This window comes from Phocoena phocoena, chromosome 14 (genome assembly GCF_963924675.1).
Source record: "Phocoena phocoena chromosome 14, mPhoPho1.1, whole genome shotgun sequence".
Classification (NCBI taxonomy): domain Eukaryota; kingdom Metazoa; phylum Chordata; class Mammalia; order Artiodactyla; family Phocoenidae; genus Phocoena; species Phocoena phocoena.
Window position 1 is genome coordinate 83,882,089 of NC_089232.1, and position 20,475 is coordinate 83,902,563.

The 20,475-nt window shown below is 43.9% G+C and overlaps 1 protein-coding gene across 1 annotated transcript in view; it reads left to right on the forward strand.

Moving 5' to 3' along the window:
- Positions 1-20,475, forward strand: part of MBOAT2 (membrane bound O-acyltransferase domain containing 2) — a 111,876-nt gene that overhangs the window by 33,193 nt on the left and 58,208 nt on the right. Inside the window, exons 2-3 of the mRNA XM_065891247.1 lie at positions 7,524-7,669; positions 12,749-12,826. Coding sequence (XP_065747319.1) covers positions 7,524-7,669; positions 12,749-12,826 — 224 coding nt within the window. The remainder of the gene's footprint in view (positions 1-7,523; positions 7,670-12,748; positions 12,827-20,475) is intronic.

Genomic DNA, 20,475 nt, shown 5'->3' on the forward strand with positions numbered 1-20,475 from the left:
TTTTGGTTTGGAAATTCGAAAAGAAGCATGAATTACTTTATTTATTTAAAGAATCAATTTTATTTATTTATTTTTGGCTGCGTTGGGTCTTCGTTGCTGCGCGCGGGCTTTCTCTGGTTGCAGTGAGCGGGGGCTACTTTTCATTGCAGTGCGCGGGCTTCTCATTGCGGTGGCTTCTCTTGTTGCGGAGCACGGGCTCTAAGCGTGCGGGCTTCAGTAGCTGTGGCACGCGGGCTCAGTAGTTGGGGCCCGCGGGCTCTAGAGCGCAGGCTCAGTAGTTGTGGCACACGGGCTTAGTTGCTCTGCGGCATGTGGGATCTTTCCAGAGCAGGGATCGAACCCGTGTCCTCTGCTTTGGCAGGCGGATTCCCAACCACTGCCCCACCAGGGAAGTCCCAGCATGAATTACTTTTAAAACATTTATTTGGGGGTAGATAATACATGTCCATGGTGCAAAATAAAAAGCTGGACAGGGCTGTACAATGACAAATAAGTCTCCCTTTACCTCTGTCCTGTACCCTGAAGGGCAGCCACTGTTACCAGTTACTGGGGTTTCCTTCCAGAGAATGGTGTGGTAGAGACTGCTAGCTCTTCCCCAGAAGTCAGATTTTTTCCTGTCCTGGCACGTTTCCTGGTCAGCCTTGCAGGGGGGCGGGCTCTGTGACTAGCTCTGTGCGTGAGTATGAGTGGCAATGATCCGCGTCCCATTTTCAGGCGAGGGCTCTTTAGAAACAAGTGTGCCTTTTCCATCCTCTCACGTTTCCCTTCCGAAGGCCGGATGCAGCCACGATGAGGTTCTGGGTGATGGCATCACAGAACGGAGCCAGGACCCCGAAATCATCTGCGCAGGACGGCTGCCCACTGCCCAGGAATATCTGCTCTAGACTGTTACCTGAACCTCAGTTTTGTTGGAGCCGTTGCATACATTTTTGTGTGTCTGTTTATTACAGCACCTAATGTTACCACAGCTATTACATAAAGTTTAACAAAAAATTAAAAAGCCAGTATCTCTGTAACCACCCTGGGCAAGAAACAGATGATCGCCTGCACACAAAAGCCCCCTGTATGCTTCTCACTGTGACCTCTTCCCTTCCTCCATAGATGATCACTTTGCTGACTTCAGTGATATTCATTTCATGCTCTTTATAGTTTTACCACTCATGTGGGCATCCCCAGACAGTATGGTTTATTGCTTGTTTGGGGGAACTTTTTATAAACATATGTTTTTATGTTGTATGTCTTCCTCTGAGTTAAATTCAAGAGGCGTATGGCTTCTTTCATACAGTGTTGTGTGTTGAGTTTAGTCCATATGCTGTAAGAAGCTGTAAGTTTTCATTTTCATTGTTCTGTGTGTTGCCTGTTGTATGAATGCACCACAATACATTTAGCCGTTTTACTGTCAATGGGCACTAGGTGTTTTCTAGCATATGGCTATTATGAACAGCACAGTTTTGAACATTCTTGAACGTGTCTCCTGATCCCCATGTTATACCTCTAAGTAGTGGAGTGGCTGAGTCCTAGGGTGTACATGTCTTTAGTCCTGTAAGAAGGTGCTGAGGTGTTTCCCCAAGTGGTTGTGTTAGCGTGTGTGAGATCCCATTGCTCCACACCATGGTCTCCTTGGTATCGTCAGACTTAAAAAGTTTGTCAGTCTGGTCGATACATGATGGTATCTTACATGGATTTAATTTATATTATTTCCTGAAGGTACGAGAGGTTCTTTGCCTTGCCTTTGGGCCCCCTTGTATCTACTTGACTTTGAGGTTGGTTGACGAGGACACATTTCTCAAACATAAAGCACACGAGTTTTGCCTGCGGAATTAAAAAAAAGAATTCAAGGTTCTGTTTCAGACCAGGGGAATAAGAACTCTGGGGCTGGTATTCAAAACTCTGTTTCTAATCAGCTATGCAGGTGGTTGTTACGCAGCTGGACTTACACTGGTAGATGCGAGCACAGAGCTGAGGGTGCTAAAGGTTGTATCTGTGGGGCCTTGAGAACCCCTAGGATCCTTGGCCACGGGCTGTGTGCCTCATTCCCCCAGCTCCGCCCATGCAGGGTCTCCCAGAGACTGCCTGTTTACCTTGGCAGCCACTGGCTAAGAATGCTACCCAAAAGCCATTTATACTAATAGAAAAGTAACATTAGATGTAATTTATGTTCCATTGATAGAGATATGGAGGCAGCAGCTGATTTGGGGGTACTTCTGTTGATTTGTTGAGTATTGCACTTCATCTTTTTAAAATTTTATTGAAGCATAGTTGATTTACAATGTTGTGTTAATTTCTGCTGTACAGCAAGGTGATTCAGTTATACATATACACGTTCTTTTTCACATTCTTTTCCATTGTGGTTTAACACGAGGTGTTGAATATAGTCCCTGTGCTGTACAGTAGGACATTGTTGTTTATCGATCCTATATATAACAGTTTGCATCTGCTAATCCCAAACTCCCCTCGCCCCCTTGGCAACCACACGTCTGTTTCGTAGATAAGTTCACTTGTCATATTTTAGATTCCACATATAAGTGATATCATATGGTATTTGTTCGTCTTGAGCTGCCTTGAAATTTAAGTTTTTTCACTCTCAACTTATTATAAGCCAGTTGTTGGCTTATTATAGAATGCTTGGCTCTGATGTGGCGGTAATTAACTGTCATATGGCATGTGTGTCAGTTTATACATTTTTTCATAAGAGGTGTAGCTGTTGGTTTGGTATGTCCGTGGAAGGAGGTGAGCTGACAAGCCTCCGATGTCACTGTCTTGGACCCTTCCCTCCCTAGATGCTTTTGCAAATTTGTTTGGGGGTATTATTAATAATTTCTTTGAATATCCTTAAAAATAAGTGAATCTTGTTGCTATTTCTTTGGAGTGGCATAAATTACTGAGCAGTAGGCTTTCACCCTGCACGCCTGGACGCTGACTTAATTGTGAGATTGAACCACGACATTTGGTGTCGAAGAAAACTCTTCTCTCACCACCTTATGTGGAACATCCGCCTCAGAGAGCATCCTCTGGTTTGTCTACAACAGTTGCTTTCATAGGTACTTCTATGTGCAGCTTTTCACAAAAGTTAAATTTTTAATTAAAAATTCTTAAATTAGCTAGATTTTTCACCCTTGTTTCTTTCCCCTTCCTGTGCCCTGCCTCCCCTCCCACCCCCCACTCCCAAATTTCTGGGGGCACTTCTTTGAAGGTACATCAGGTCATTTGTATAGGTATATTTTCAACAAAATGGTGTTGAAGAAAAGAACATAAAGTCTTTTGGGTCTATATTTCTTTCCATTTGGAAGAAAGCTTGTACGAAGGGTTGACCTGTAACAAACCAAAACAAATGTACGCAAGCTCAACGCGGCTTCTCTTTTATTGTGCGTATTAGGTGTGGGAAGTGGCCGTTTGGTGGCATTTTGTTAGCTAGGAGGGACACACTTTGCGGATCGCGAATTCTCTATATGGTCTTGTCTGTAGCAATCAAGTTGGACCTTCAGACCTTCTCTAGAAGTAGAGAGGCAGCCGTTGAACAGCCTAGACTCAGACCTGGGTTAGAGCCTGGGGTACTCATTTGTGTTGTAAGTGACCTTGAGCTGGCTGCGTAAACTCTGGGAAGTAGCACCTTGCTTCAAGGATTAAAGGCGGGAAGTCGTGGAAAGGGCCAGCCCGTGATGTGATGGATGTCCACGCCTTGTAGGTCTGTTAGTTCTCTTTTGCTCTATTTCCGTCTACAGTATGCATTTGCCTCCCCAGCCCTACCCCGCCCATGAAAGAATGACTAAGATATGGGCAAGTCTTACCTTTAAGACCTTTCGCAACAGCTATTTGTACCTCTGGGTGTGTGCCCATTCTGGTGTTTCCTATGTAAAGTAACAGTCTGCATTTCCCCACCTGCATGTCCTACAGGGTTTTTTTTCTTGATATGAATTGCTGCCCCCTCCTCCTCGAGTTGCCACCGTTGTCTGACTGGCCGAATCCTTCTTCTCCTTTGCAGCCCAGTCACAAGGCCCGGATTCCAGCTGTGCCTCTGGATGCTCCCCCAGGTCAGGGCACTTAATGGCACCTGCTCCCGGGGCTCTCTCCCTGGCTCTTCAGTTGTACCCTAGTTCTGCGTGCTTTCAGGGCAGGGTCCCACTTCATGCCTCTTGCGTCTCCTGCGCAGCTGTCCTGGCCACTAGTGGATAACGTGCGAATTATTCGTAGGCAGTATTAATTTGGACGGGTTACCTAAACACTGGGACTTAGCTTCCTCATCTGTGAAATGTGGCTTTCTGCTCTGGACGTGCTCTCGCCAAGCTCACTGATAAAGGTGCAATTGCCAAGGTAGGTGGCTTGTCTTGGATCTTGTGCCCTGTGACCTGACCGTGACCATGGCCTCTTGAGCCTCCTCTGGCCCCGCCCACACACAGTGTGCCCATTCTTGCTGCTGTGACTTGGCCCGGCTGTGACTTGCCTGCTGTGGGATTCTGCCCTGGGCCCCATTGTCTGTCCACAGCTCTCCTTCCGCCGTGTCCATCGCTCCCAGACTCGCATCTGCCCTGCTGGCTCCAGACCCGCCTCGCAGATGTCGTCTGAGCGAGCATGGTTGCCCCCCGCACACTCTCAAACTGAGCGTGCTCGAGGTGGGGGGGAGTCTTTCTCCCCTAGGACCCACGCCCCCCCGCGTTGGTTCATGTCATCATCCACTGACGACTCACGGCCTTTCCTCTTCCTTCAGGCCCTGGTCCAGTGGCCAGTCCCAATGGCTCTGTGGCCTGAGTGTCCTTTGAACTGGCTCTTTCCTCTCTGTCTCCTTGCCACTTCAGGCCCTCCTTTCTCAAGGAGGCTGGAACAGCAGCGGCCTGCACCCTGTTGCTACACACTCCTTATTCTGGTCCTTCTTTTGCGAAAGCAGAGCTTGGGTCACATGTTGTTGGTGTTTTTTGTTTTTTAAATTAATTAATTAATTTTACTTTTGGCTGCACTGGGTCTTATTTGCTGGACGCGGGCTTTCTCTAGTTGCAGCGAGCTGGGGCTACTCTTGTGGCGGTGCTCGGGCTTCTCACTGTGGTGGCTTCTCTTGTTGCGGAGCACGGGCTCTAGGCGCACGGGCTTCAGTAGTTGTGGTGCATGGGTTCAGTAGTTGTGGCTCGCATGCTCTAGAGCACAGGCTCAGTAGTTGCGGTGCACGGGCTTAGCTGCTCCGCGGCATGTGGGATCTTTCTGGACCAGGGCTGGAACCCATGTCCCCTGAATTTGGCAGGTGGATTCTTAACCACTGCACTACCAGGGAAGTCCTTGTCAGTGTTTTTTTATCACTTATGGGCTCAACTATAAACGCCTCCGCAGGACATGCAAAGCCCCTCTCTCTCTGAACCCACCCCCATCCTGACGTCATCTCCCGCTGTCCCCACTACACCCTGCTGCTTTGCATTTTCAAGCCTCAGTGCTTCCTTCACATTGGGGTTTTTTGTTTTTGTTTTGTTTTTGCTGAAAACGCCCTCTTTCTAATTTTCCAATACCGTGGTTCTCATACCTGGAGGATTATTGGGACCTGTGTTGTTCTTTTTGAATTATCGACTTCTGTGCCTGCCCCCAAAGATTTTGATTCAGTGTCTGGAGTGAGATCTGGTCTCATTTTCTGTAAGACGACAACGCTGAAATGGATGTTTACAAAGATACAAAATTCTGTATGCCAGTGGTTCTAGAATGCTTCTGTATTAGTTCACACTTTGTTTTATGTTAGACAAATATGAAAAGAGAGAGAGGGGAGGAGGGAGAGGGAGGGAGCGACTCCTCGGATGTTTGTGGAGATCAGCTGTCATTAGGTCTTATGTCCCCAACTTTGTGACAGTCAGCCCTTCATGCTGTTTCCTTTGGAGTGTCCTCAAAGCACTTTCTGTATAGTCTTTAATAACTGAGTTGAAGTTCCTGGTGCATGTGTTTGCTTTTATTTTTATTTATTTATTTATTTTAACATCTTTATTGGAGTATAATTGCTTTACAATGGTGTGTTAGTTTCTGCTTTATAACAAAGTGAATCAGTTATACATATACATATGTTCCCATATCTCTTCCCTCTTGCATCTCCCTGCTTTTTTCATTAGATTCTAAAGCCATCCAGGGCTAGCGCGGGGCTTATGCGTCTTTTGATTTCCCATGCTTTGCCCAGAGTAGATGCTCCGTACCTTTTTGTTTAGTTATGAGATATTTGAAAGTTTTTAAACTGTAAGAAGTTTTGTAGATGTGAGTAGTTATTAATGTCAATATTCATTTTTCTGGTATATCTACTTTTTGCTTAATTAAAAAGATATCGTTGGAACCCTTTAGGAGAGAAAAAGTGCTTAGAACCTGTTGGAATGACATTTTGCTTGTATTAAGTCTAGCTGTTTCCAAGAACAATGGTCTCTCAGACAATGTGCAACAATGTTCAACTGTTTTTCTCCTTGTAATGCAAGAAAAAGCACATAGTTGTCTGTGTCTTTAGGCAGAGATATCTCTGTGGATCTGTGGCAGCATCGACATGTAGATGGTGTGATTTGTTCCTAATTTAGGTCCCTGTAACAGTAATTTTGTTGTTGTTAAATGTGTTTCTTACAAGTTCCTAATGTCAAATGTATTTTTCTTGTATTTGTAGATTCCGTGAGAATCTACAAATCTACAAATCTCACGTTCCGTGAGAATCTACTTCATAAGAGATAGAAATGCAGGTTTTTCTTGAGTCTTTAAACACCACAGGAGAGTCTTATTTGTAGTTTTTTATTTTATCATTTTGCAAGGGCAAAAGTAATGTTAAGGGAGAGAAAAGAGCCACAGCACTCTTACCAGCTTGTACGCATTCCTGAAGATTGAGAACGATGTCACTCCTGGTGAGTTATGAGGACATTTAAGAACTTGCCTTGGCAGGCTTGGGGGTGAACGCTATCCCTCATGGCTTTCCGGAGGCTCCTTTCTCTTATTCACCTACTTGCCTCCTGGACCAGTGCTTGAGGCCCCCAGAGCTGAGACATTTGTTTCCTTTCAGTGGTAGTTTCAGACCAGCAGCATCCCCTTGACTCCCTCGCCAGGGATGGTACGGAACTCCAAATGGAAGAGGGTGCATTCTACAGACTCTCGGGGATCTTCACCAGATCCTGACCCAGAGGAGTTTTGGAGAAACTCAGAGCTCTTCTTTTCCACCAGTTACAGGGTCGCCCAAGTCATTAAAATAAGTTTCTCTTTCTCTCAAACCATAGGGTACCCCGTGCTTTCCATTTCTGTGTCTGCATCCCTGTGTCTTCCAGCCCCCCCCCGCCAACCCCGCCCAGGCCTCTCCCCACGCTGGGCGCCAGCGGCCCTGCCAAGTGTAGCACCCAGGTGTGCATCAGCCCTTCACTTTGAACTTGAGGCTGTCATCTCTGGGAAGATGCCCCGATTTTTGTTTTGTTTCTTTAGTAAACTGGGAGATCTTAATTTTCTGTAACCTTGGTGTTTTTGGTCCTGAGAATTTAAATGTAACATCAAATGAAAAATTCAAGTCTGTGTTGCTAATATGAAATTTTAATTTTTCTTTACAGGTCAATTTTGTAGTGTGCCAAGTCTTTGCCTTGCTAGCAGCCATTTGGTTTCGAACTTACCTACATTCAAGCAAAACTAGCTCTTTTATAAGACATGTCGTTGCTACCCTTTTGGGCCTTTATCTTGCACTTTTTTGCTTTGGATGGTAAGTAATTATTTTGACCATATTTAATGAAGACTTTGGACGTCTTTGTGAATTGAGTGTGTAGAAGGATACATTATGTAGAGTTTTGTTCTTATAGTTACTAAAAAGTTTTATATTTTTATTTTTAATACAAAAAAAAGAGTGGAGAGTGGGCTCTGTCTCTTCAGTTGGGGTTCAGAGGGCAATTTATTATTATTTATAACTTATGAAAAAGGCCAGATGAAGAAAAAGGATATAAAGACATTTTATTCCGCCATGAGTAGCTCTTTCACCTGTTTTGCAGTTCTTTTATGCCAAGACAAATGAACCATTTAAAATAGCTTTTTTCTTTCTGTGCCAGTGGCTTTTAAGAGTCTGGTAAAGCCCATTGATAGAACTCTATTACCGTTTTTTAGATTCTGCCATTAGCCAAAAGAGGTTTCTTGTTTGGCTGGTTTTGGCGGGGAAGAGTTATTTAGCATGGAAAGCTTTTATTTATGGCCCTTCAGATGATGTGTGTATGTGTGTTTCCTTCACTTAGCTCCCTTCTTAGTCATCAGGGCTGTGAAGCGGTACAGAAACACTGTCACTTCCTGTTGGTCCCAGGTGACGGTGGTTGTATGTGACAGAGGGAATCAGGAGAAGCGCACAGTGTCTCCGCGAAACAGCAGAGACGCTCAGTGGGAGGACTCTCTGCTCTATGATTTCTCCCGAATTTTCCCTCTTAAGTGAGAGCTTATGCTGCTTGCTCATTTGCTATGTTTACACAGTCCCAGAGAAGGCTTTCTAGGTCTGCTGTTCGGCAGGCCGTTGCTGGACATGGAAATTCCCTGAGAGGATGGAAATGCGGTCACTTGATCCGTGGTTTAGCAGCTTCTGTCGTGGGGTGCAGACTGTTGGACTTTGACAGTGCCTCTGCACTTGTCCTAGGAGGTTGTTCTTGATTCTCGGGAGGGTTGAAATGTACTGGTATTTCTGAGTCTAGTTTTTGCCTCTGGCAAATTGCACATGTGTCCTAGAAACTCACGAAAAATCTGAGATAATTTATTCAGTCTCTGCCATGTTGCCCTGTGACCAGTCCTCTGACAGGCCCTGCCGGTGGTGGGTGTGTGCAGAGTCCTTGGGGTCTCAGTGGGATCTCTTACATCAGATCTAGGCATGGTTTCTCCACTTCCTTCATAACGTCAAATTTATGTCATCAAGGTTTTCTTAGGTTTCTCAGGTGATTCTATTTAAACTTCTTGTAAATCATGTCATGGGGGTAGTGTGTATGTGTGTGTGTGTGTGTATTTAGCTTTGTGTTATGGAGCCTTTCGAATACAAAAGTACAGAAAATAATATAATGAGCCCTCCTATATCCATTGTCCAGCTTCAACGATTATTAAAATTCTACCGTTCTTATTTTATTCTTTCCCCAACTTATTTTTCTGGAGTATTTTCAAGCAGATCCCAGTCTACACATTTCACCCGTACATACTTGGTGTTCAGTGTGTATTTCGGCAGCATATTTTGAGGAGGGGTCGGGGAAGGCTTGCCGTCCAGAGTGGCCAACTCCGGGACACCCTTCACGTTGCAGTCTGTGGACACAGAGTAGAAGACTGATGTGAGCTGTGTTTCCTGGGGCCGTGTGACTCGGAGCACTGCCAGAGGGGAGGTCTTTACCGACAGGGTGCTTTCTTGCTGTGAAGGCTTCTCACATGCTTTATCACAGTGTCCCGAGGAACCCACCTTAATGTCAGGTGGTCCTAAGTATTTCAAATTATATGTGATAGCCAGGATTTTTTTTTTTTTTTTTTTTGTGGTACACGGGCCTCTCACTGTTGTGGCCTCTCCCGTTGCGGAGCACAGGCTCTGGACGCGCAGGCTCAGCGGCCATGGCTCACGGGCCTAGCCGCTCCGCGGCATGTGGGATCCTCCCGGACTGGGGCATGAACCCGTGTCCCCTGCATCGGCAGGCGGACTCTCAACCACTGCGCTACCAGGGAAGCCCCAGATTTTTTTTTTTTTTAAATAGAGTTCTCGATTCTTTTCTTGGAGGAGAAAATTTTTATATTCCTTTCATTTGGAAGAGAGTTTGTTTGTGTCTCTGTGCCGGGTAAAAGGTAACTCTGCTAGTCGGAATGAGTAGGGAAGTAGCGTATCCTTCTGATTTGCATTTTAGCACTTTGTTTTTTAGGCTCAAAGGTAGTCCTGTTTCCTATTGACTTTGACTTCTCTTTTGGAAGACATGCTAGTGAGTTGTCTAAACATAATTAGCTATTTTACCTACTTGTATTCGGCCTCAGCTTTTTTCTTTTTTGAACCATCATCTATAAGTTTCTATTAACTGAAAATTACTTTATACTTTTATTTACTTATTTAGCTATATGACAGCAGTGTAGAGTAACAGACTGCAGCTTAGACTCTGAATCCGGACAGACCCGGATTCCACTCTGGGTGCCTCGGCGGCAGCCGTGTCACTAAACATGTTATTCAGCCTCTAGCATCACTTTTCTCATCTGTAAAATGGAACCAGTGATGGTTGTGATGACTAAAAGATGTAATACTTCAGAAAGGAGCTCAGCACAGTAGCCAGCTCCTCGTGAGCAGGGAAGGTTACTCAGGGTCAAGACCGTTATTGTGACTGTGGTCTGTTGGTACCATTGTCCAGTCGTTGGTCCAGATTAGATATGTTTATCCAATCTCTTCCTCAGTTTATCATACAGTATTAAAGTATGTCTTTCTCTCTAGACTGGAAGGTCTCTGAGGACAGAGACTGTATCCCCTGACTCTTTATTCCCAGTGGCCAGTACTGTGCCTTTTGGAAAATGGACATTCGTAAAGATCAGTGGAACAATTGAAGAGGTGTTTCTCAACCTTTTTAAAACTCTTTTTTTGCTAAAAATAAATTTTTTACCTGCCTTTAGTTTGATTTGAAATTCAACATATGTAAAATGTGATATCTAAAAACAAACTGAAGTTTGGGGTTAAAGGATTGTTTTGTTTGAAAGATTGTGATACACAGTCCATGGGGTTCCACTCCAGCTCACCCTGTGAAGAATCAGCCAGTGGATCAGTTGCCCAGGAGGAAACAACTTGAGTCTCAATGTCACTTAGGGTACTAACTGGGTATATGTTAGGACTTCGTTTCCTCAACGCTAAAATGACGAGGGCTGGATTATAATAAACTTCTAAGATACCTTCTTGCTTGCATTTTTACCTCCCTAATACTTAATATTTGAAAGCCTACTGTGTGCCACATAACCCAGTCAACACTTTTCATGTGTTATCTTTTAATCCTGAAAAGTATAGGTAGTTACTGTGCACTTATTATGCTCATTTTTCTAATAAGGGCAAGTAGAGTAGCTGCGGGTGGGAAATTACGAGGAAAGTCACCGGTGCTATGGTTGAGTGTACAGGCAACTTGATGCTTGTTGTGGAGGCCAGTGAAATAGAGGGCAATGTGGGTCCACTCTGTACAGATAGACTTATATTATCCCAGGAACACAGGCTTGTACAACTGGCAGAGTGTCATATTGCACTCCAGAAGATCGCCAAGCTTGTCATCTGAAGGGCGGTGCCCGGGGAGTGGGCGTCTCAAAGTGATAGAGGGAACCACTTCGCTATTTGAAACGTAGAACTTTTAGCTTCTAAGTTGTCACATATCCCTCATGTTCCAAGGAAATTTATTCAGTAGGAAAGGAAAGATACTTCCCCAAGAGTCTGCAGAATCTTTTTTCATTTAAGACGTTTATCGTTAATGAGTTCTATTCTAATTAATAAAGCCCTTGCAGGTGTCCAGCAGGCCACTTCAGCATTTTCACATGAATTCCGTTAGTGCTGGCAATAAATAGGAGCTGGTAATTAATTTGAAAAGTGTGTGTTTTAATCATGTTTTCTTAGCTTCTTTCTGTTTCAGTTTATACACAGATATGTTTTTCTGCTGCCTCCTGGTCCTTTGGTTATGTAGTAGCATTCCAGGCCAACATTGTTTCCGTGTGTGTGTGTGTGTGTGTGTGTGTGTGTGTGTGTGTGTGTGTGTTAGGCAGAGGAAGAGACAAGTAGACAGACTGACAGACATTCTTTGTACAATGAGTAAAATAAGTTTCTTCTATGGGCCCGCCTTGGAGCCTACTTCTTATTTGTAATATTTCTATGGAAAATGAAAAAAAATTAAGTAACTTTTCCACATTGGAGGCGCCTGTTATTCTATGATGATTAGGTTAGAAAATAATTTTAATCATAGCTTAAGATACTTATTGATACTTTAAATTGTATACAATGATTTGAAAAATTTTTCATACATTATTCATGCCATCAAAGGGGAAAGAAAATGGAAATGTTGTGTTTGCGTGTGTGTGCGCACATGTATGCGTAATCTTAGGGATAATTTGGGTGGATTTTAAAACCAGAGATCTGAGTCATGTTTTGCCTGAATTTTGTGACATGAATGGATAAGTTAGTTCTCTCATTTAATGGTAGATTTCTACGTTAGAACGTTAGAAGAAACTGTGTCATCTCAGTGAGCACGTTTTGTAGATAGATTACCGCACATTAAGGACTGACTGCATTTGTGTAAGGAAGCTTATTTAACTTGAACCATCATGTTTTCAGAATAAATAAATTAGGGTGTACCTGCTTTTAAGTGAATTCTAATATTTAGTATTCTTTGCTATTTTGTAAGTAATACTTGAAAAGATAACTGCAGGTACAGAGCTGTATTGGCCGAGTTAGTTTGGGTAAGCCAAAAACTGATGTTCTGTCGGGACTATTCTGAAATCCAGGTTTCTTACTCCTTTTCATCCCTGTTCCTGAGTTATAGAAAAAACTGTAAACCTTGAGCCTCAGAACCCCATAGAGCTTTCAGGTAGCTGGTAAACGTGGAATGCTAGGACCCCAAGTGTGGCTTTATGGGGTTTTGTCTTATTTTTCCAGCTCTTGTGGGGCTTCTGGGATGGGACTCCCTCTCTGGGGTATCCACAGAATTTTAGGCTTTGGAGGTTTGCTCCTTTTTTTTTATCTGGCAGTGTCTTGTGTTATATATAAGCACTTTTTAGCCTAAATTATTTCAATTTGATGTTTGTGCGTGGGCTCTTCTAACAGTGTTCTTACTTTTCACAGGTATGCCTTACATTTTCTTGTACAAAGTGGAATTTCCTACTGTATCATGATCATAATAGGAGTGGAGAACATGCACAAGTAAGTGTTCGCTTTATTCACATATAATACGTATTCCAACATAATAGAATTGGGTCAAGTAGAATTTTATTACATTAAAATTATTATTTTTAATAATAATTGTTAAAAATTATTGTAAATTGTGATCACTTTTTCAAGAACTGTCATAAATACAAAAATAAAACCCTTGGTATGCAGCACTCTTCTGTCTACTTAGAGCAGGGTTTCTCAACCTCAGTGCTCTTGACAGTTTAGGCTGGATCATTCTTGGATGCACTGGACTGGCCTGTGCACTGTAGGATGTTTAGCGGCTTCCCTGGCCCCCGCCCACTAGATGCCAGTAGTGCCTCCTCCCCAAGTTGTGACAACCATGGATGTTTCTAGATATTTTCACAGGTCCCTTGGGGGGCATAACCACCTCCAGATAAGGACTATTGGCTTAGTCTAGGAGTGGCAGCAGTGGATAGCTGGAGTGAGTCTGACACATTGGAGGGAGATTTAGAAGGTACATTTGGAAGGATTTAGTGACTGATGGGAAAAAGGGTATCAGGAGGACTCCAGGTTCCTGGTGTGAACAGTCAGGTAGATGGAAGCACTGTTTTCTGAGTGTAGAGAACCCCGGAGGTGGGGAGCATATCTAGGGGATAAGCGTTTCCAACAGGTATATAGTCACCTAAAACAGGGCTTCGTATGTAGTAAACACTCTGGGCATTTGCTGAATAAGTGCCTGTTGACTTTAGGGTGTCTGTGAGGCAGTTCGTCGATGCTGGGGAGCCGGCGAGGAGGTCTTGGCCAGAGACGTGCACTGGAAAGTAGAGGTGTGCAGTGCTTACTTGGTTGAACACCCAGGGGCCGGGTACCCGCAGGTCTTGCTGTCCAATCCCGCCGGGGGTGTTCCATGATATCGGTGGTGCACTATGTCTCTGAATTCTGACGTACACGTGGCTCCCAGAGTTCTGTACAAGGAATGATGGACTTGTAACTAATCGATTAGCTTTCTTCCAAATCTCATTCTATTTTGCATCTTCGGTGTTTGACTCGTGGGTCACCCACTCTGTTCCGACCCAGTGTCTTCCCTCAATTTCCACTGGTGCCACCTGTGTTGATTTCCCCCTCCCTTCTGTACTGCAGTACTCCAGGTTCTTGGTGTTTTGATTTTAATTTTTATAAGCGGAGTAAAATATTTTGATGGTGTGTCAAAAAAATATTTTGATGGTATATCAAAAAAAAGCAATTTTTATACCATCATGACCCTATTTATAAAATCTCATACAGATGACAGGTTCGAAGCGATACTGTCTTTAATATCTGAACAAAGGAGCTGTATGTTTTGAATCTGGAAAAAGAAGGAAAATCTGGTTAGATTACTGAAAACAGGTAACTTGTGTATCCCTGCGTAAACAAAAGTCTTTTAAATCGAAAGGCTAGTAGATTCATATTTGGTCAAAGGAAATTGTTTCTTTTTCTGAAAGGCAGCGGCAGTCTGTGAAGTTAACTTTTAAGGCTTCAGACCCTGTCCAGTATGGCGCCCTTAGCCACATGTGGCCTGTAGGTTGAAATTAATTGACAGCTAAAGCTCAGTTGTCCAGCCGAACTGGCCACATGGTACATGCTCAATAGCCACAGGTGGCTGGTGGCTACTGTACTGGGCAGTGCCGACAGAGAAGATTTCTGTGGTCATAGAAAATTCTGTTGGAAGGTGCGGCCTTAGAGACACACAGTTGGATACAGTTGATTTTGTTGCTCTTTTACAGTAAGTGATCAGGAGGAAAGTGCTACTTGCATATACGCTGCCCGTGTTCAGAATTTGACACCATCCGCGGAGCAGGCTATTATAAATGGGTTTGCCATGTTAGTTGCTAGTGTTGGCAATAAAGAGTAGGTGAGTAAGTTAGAAAGTGTGTATTTTAATCTCTTTTAGCTCCCTTCAATTTCAGTTTATACCTATGTGTTTTTCTGTTTGACTTTACTTTTTCCTTTTTGTTTTTTTTCTTGTTATCCGTACATGATTTCCCCCAGCTTTTCACTTAGGCCTTTACATTAATTTAAAATGTTTAATGGGTCCAGTCTTCAGAATTTCATTCAAATATACTGGATGGGGCTTATAGCATTACTCTGTTGTCTGAAGTTATTGTTTGTGTATAATACAGTTCTGTTTATTTCTTTCAGTCTAGTTTTACATGGTATGTGTAGTATGTTTCTTTGAACAACAAGGGTTTAAATCTTTTTAAGTGAAGGATTTGGACTCCCTGAGTATTTAACAGTTTAAAAATTCTTGGATCGCTTTGTTTTATATACTTTGTAAGCTGTTCATAGTGTAGTTTTTGCACTCTCTGTAACAAATCCATTTGTAAATTAAAATATTTTAATATAACCTTTATTTTTGTAGCTCCCTTTATTTCACACTTATATGTATGCTGTTTTATTCTGACCCATAATTAGATAACTTACCATTAAAATTTAATTTATTCCAGAATTCAGTTCTTTTTAATTTACCAGTAAAATTTAATTTATTCTAGAATTCAAAGCTTATTTTCATAGAAGCTTTGAAGTTTTTGAGGAAAAAAAATGAACACCTTAAGTGTTAGAGGCAAGAAGAAAAAGAGTATTTAGGGATAGAAGGTCCTATATCTTAGGATACTGATTCTTCTTAATTAGTCTGGGGAGGATTTAACTTTCACAGATTTGACCAGCGTTTCTGAGAGCAGGGGTTGGCAAACTGTCTGTGAAGGACCAGATAGCAAGTATTTTAGACTCTGCAGGACACACAGCCTCTGTCGCGGCTTTTCTCAGTTCTGTCGTTGTGCACATAGACAGTACGTGAACAACGAACTTGACCTGTGCTTCCATCGGACTTCCTTTACCAAGAAAGCGGGTGGACCATATACTAAGCACACTTCTGCCACAGGGATCTGAAAAGAGAGGAAGGCAGACACACACTCTTCTGCTAGTTTCAAAGCTATGAAATAAGTTTTGCCAAGTGGTAATTTTAAACTTGCTATAGCACAAGAAATGGAAGAATGAACTTTTTTTTATTAACGATTCACTTTGGATTATTGTTCTGAAGCAGATGGTTTTTAAAAAGCTGGTTGGAATGTTCGCCTTCTTGGCATAGCTTTCGCTTGAAAGGGAAGTGAAATAATGCAGGACTCAGGACTCGATGTTTAACACTTAGCACGCGAATGAAAAAGATCTTATTCAAAAAAATTATGAAGGGACTAGTAAAATCACAGTCTATAAGAGCGATACACAGACATTCTTTTTATTTCTACACGTTGAAATAGTCCCGAAGTGAAATTTGTTAAAAGTTCATTCACAGGAGTATCGAAAAGGATAATATGCTTAGGCATAAATTTATTGAAAGAAGTGCAAGACCACTAAACGGAAAATAAAAATCTTTGCTGACAGAAACGAAAGAAGACCTAAAGCACGGAGAGAGACACCACGTTCACGGATCGGCAGACTCAGTGTTGTTAAGACGGCAGTTCTCTCACAGTTGATCCATAGAGTCAATGCAGTGCCTGTCAAAATTCCAGCAGGCTTTTGGTTGCAAAACTGCCTGTATAGATTCACTAAAATTCATTGAGTCGTACACTTAGGTTAGGTGAGTTGATGGCACGTAAATTTTACTTCAATAAAGCTATTAAAAAGATAAAAAAACATTGTAAAGGGAGGTGCAAGAAGGCGGATCAGTCTTAAAGTAGCGTGCTTTCTGAAAGTTGGTTCAAGAGTTTTGTATATTTTCTCACTTAGGCAAATTTATAGATGTCCAGATGCATCCACGTTTTCTTGAGTTTAGTTGTAAGAACGAAGGGTCGAAAGGAACGTTGAAAACCTGCAGTGCCCTCGAAGGAAGGAAATCTAGGTGTTGAAGGGGGACGTGAAGCTGTCTCCAGATGCTTAAAGGGAGTATATATGCTGTTCTTAGGAATCCTGAGATGGAAGTGGTACCCACTAGGTGAAGTAGGAAGATGCACATTTTTGACCCAAGGAAGGATGGCCTCAGTTACAGTGAGATGCTTAGGGGAGTAATGGCTTTTGCCTTCATACACCACAAATTCAGTGACGGCAGTCATGTCTTACCGGTTTGGTTTTCTGAACGTAGTACGCCACCTTGGAGGTTGTATGTTCCCACTAGGTGTCTACTGAATGAATGAGTGAATGATAACCTGACTTCTGCATGACAGCAAGCCCTTCCAAGTAGCCTCCTAGAGCTCTTGCTGCTGGGTCACGGTCTCTGCCTCCTTCAAAATCCCAGTGCACCATCTCAGGGCTGCCCCGTGAGAATTTTGTGAACAAGCATTGTAGCAGCCCTGATTCTCAGAACCGAGCATCTCCTGGGCTTTGCTTGGATCTCTGTTCCCAGGGAGAGTGGAGTGTAGGGGAGAGACAGAAGGGATGGGAATGGGGGAATGGGTGGAGGGAGAGCCTTTCTCACTTGGTTAGAAGAGGAAGGAGGATAGCGACGCGTTTCAGGTGCTCCCAGCTGGGGCTGGGAGGCATTTTCCCTGGAGAAGGTAGCGCAGTGTGGCTGCGTCCCGTGGTGTTCTGATGGGCTCAATGGGCTTCTGTGGATGGGCGTGAGAACCTAAGTGCCCTTCGTGTTAGTTTTGCGTTTTTGTGTTTTTTAACTTTTCTATGGGGAAGCTTGTTTCGAGTTCCGGAAAACAGCCCCAGATTTTGGAACACGGCACAAGGCAACTGCCCTTGTTTAAATATAGACAGCAGAAATGTGGGATAGTTAACATGGGAAGCACAGGAGAGCCTGATAACCTTGAGAAGTTAAGCAGAAGTATTTTCTTTATAACCTGGCAAGTAATTTTCACCAAAACAAATGACCTAACGAAAACATGAAAAAGAGGTAGATACATAGAGGAAAACTGCATCTGTGAACGGGTTGCCAAGCTTTGTATGGGATGATATTGCAAAAGCTGTAAGAAGGTGATTTTAACCCCACCGTCCCATGGCTCAGCTACCCACCAGTTTGAACAAACACCTTGTGTGCCACAGTGTTTCCAGAAACTCAGAGACAGTGGAGATGTGGTCCTTACCCTCTGATAGGCACCGCTGAGTTGGAGATGTTAAGACAGTCAGTCATGCAACAAGTATTTGTCACGTGATGCTGGGACCCAGTGATGGATAAAAAGACACGCTCCGTCTCTGCAAGACACTTGCTGTCAAACTACTCATCACACTGTGATTACTGTTATAAAAGATGATGCCCTCAGGGCTGAGGAAGCATAAAGGAGTGACCGGCTTGGAAGGTAGTAAGAAGAAGAAAGTGTATCTACATCAGCCATTTACTATGTGCTCGGCAGAATGAAACAGTTGGAAACAGAATACAGACGTTTGGTGTTAAATAGACTTATGCTAAAATATATGTTTAAATATTGGGAAATATTAAAAACCATGATCCTCAGAATCCTCTTGTACTGGTATAAAATTGAACAGCAGGCCTAGGGCATGAGAGAAGATCAACTTCCAACTCTGACTTCCCCCCAGGTGGCCTTAGTGATTCACTGGATGAGGAATAGGGGCAGATATGTATGGGTTTGAATTTAGGTTCTGCTACATTTCATTAGCTCTGGGACCTCAGCCAAGTCACTTTACCTTTCTGAGTCTAAACTGCATTAAACCAGTGACCCAGCTGAGGAGCACATGGGTGCCCAGGTGAGCCCAGGTAAGCTTTTGTCTGCGTACAGGGTTCGGTTGCCAAGAAGAGGTTTCACATTCTGGGGGAAATGCTTTCAGAGGCCATTCCTGGTCACCGAGTGTTTCGCTGGGTTTTGCTGCCTCTGCCGATGTCACGTCAGAGCTTGCTGTCAGGATTCACGCAGTCGCTGTAATTCATTTTTTCTCCTCCCAGACTATGAACTCCTCGGCAGGGATGCTTTCCTCATTTTATACTACCATTGTTGAGCGTATGGATGACAGAAGCTCAGGAAGAGAGGTTCTCTGTTCTGTTCTGTTCCGTTGAATGAACGTTTGTAGGCTTTTTTTTTTTTTTTTTTTTTTTTTTTTTTTTTTGCGGTACGCGGGCCTCTCACTGTTGTGGCCTCTCCCGTTGCGGAGCACAGGCTCCGGACGCGCAGGCTCAGCGGCCATGGCTCACGGGCCCAGCCGCTCCGCGGCATGTGGGATCTTCCCGGACCGGGGCACGAACCCGTGTCCCCTGCATCGGCAGGCGGACTCTCAACCACTGCGCCACCAGGGAAGCCCTGTAGGCTTTTTTTGCACCTCCTTTTGGTTGGGTGTTTCCGAGCAGATTATATTCATCTGTGCGGCAGGCCTCGAATGGCAAGCTTGATGGGTTGAGTGGCAGTCGGTAGTGTTTCCTGCTCCCTACCTGATTTTCTCCCCCGACGCTGGCTGTAGAGCAGCGGCCCTGGGCACGGGGGTGAAGTTAGGGAAGGACCAGGCAGTTTTAGCTGCTGTGCTTTTGTCTCAGTCGTCCGTGACCCTGAAGAGCAGGTAGGCCAGGGATCCATTTTCACCTGTCATCTGCCAGTACCACCGAGACTCCTCCAATATGGATATCTGGATAGAAATATCGTGAAGAACTGCTTGAAGTCTACTAGGAAGGAATGAAGATCTCGGAAATGCTGTCTGGCGGGCAGAAGCCTCAAGTCACTTGAAGATTTGTCCTCATGAAGTTAATGAGCAGTAGTTAGTGGCACGGCAGGAACTCTGTGGGGAGAATATTAACTTCACCAAGGACAACCCCATAATCCCATGAGAGGGAATAAAATGTGGCAGGAAGGAAACTGGACTCTTAGACGTTTTCTTTTCCACTCTCGGTGGACCATACTCAAAAGCCTTTCGGGCTTCCCTGGTGGCGCAGTGGTTGAGAGTCCGCCTGCCGATGCAGGGCACACGGGTTCGTGCCCCGGTCCAGGAAGATCCCACATGCCGCGGAGCGGCTGGGCCCGTGAGCCTTGGCCGCTGAGCCTGCGCGTCCGGAGCCTGTGCTCCGCAACGGGAGAGGCCACAGCAGTGAGAGGCCCGCGTACCGCATTAAAAAAAAAAAAAAAGGCCTTTCAGTGGCTTGGAATGAAGGTACAGGCCCTTTGGGTATTGCTGTGCTATCCTGAGCTAAGAGCTGGATTTCAACTGGAAAACCGTAAGTAATTGTAAAATTGATTTTTTACATTATCTTATCCTTACAACAGTTGATGTTTCAGTAATTATTCGTCTCCATCACTGTGCAGAGCACATGAATTGTCACCTAATCCTAGCAGCAGCCCTGGAGGTGGGTGCAGTAGATCTGTTTCCCCAGAAGCAGGCTAGTAGGAGGTAAATCTGGGATTAGAGCTGGGTGTGTCTGATTGCACCCAGTACCCAAGCTTTTTGCGTCTGCACTTTATTACTTCTAAGCATTAAGCTTTTTTTTTTTTTTTAAGCCTTATGATTAGGAGAATGCATCATTAAATAGAAATACCCTGAATTGATCGAGGAGAGGTAATGGGAGCCAACAGGGTCCTGAACAAAGGCAGGGATTTGTATGTGTTGGTTACGCTTCCTTAGAGCAAAGATGCAGATACTTTTATCCAAAAGGATGCAGTGGCCTTTGGCATACTGTGCTGAGGATCTGAGGTTTTTCGATATTCTCAGTTCCCATGGGAAGGAAAACTCATTACTTGGTGAGAGGTAGTAGGATGTCCAGACCGTGT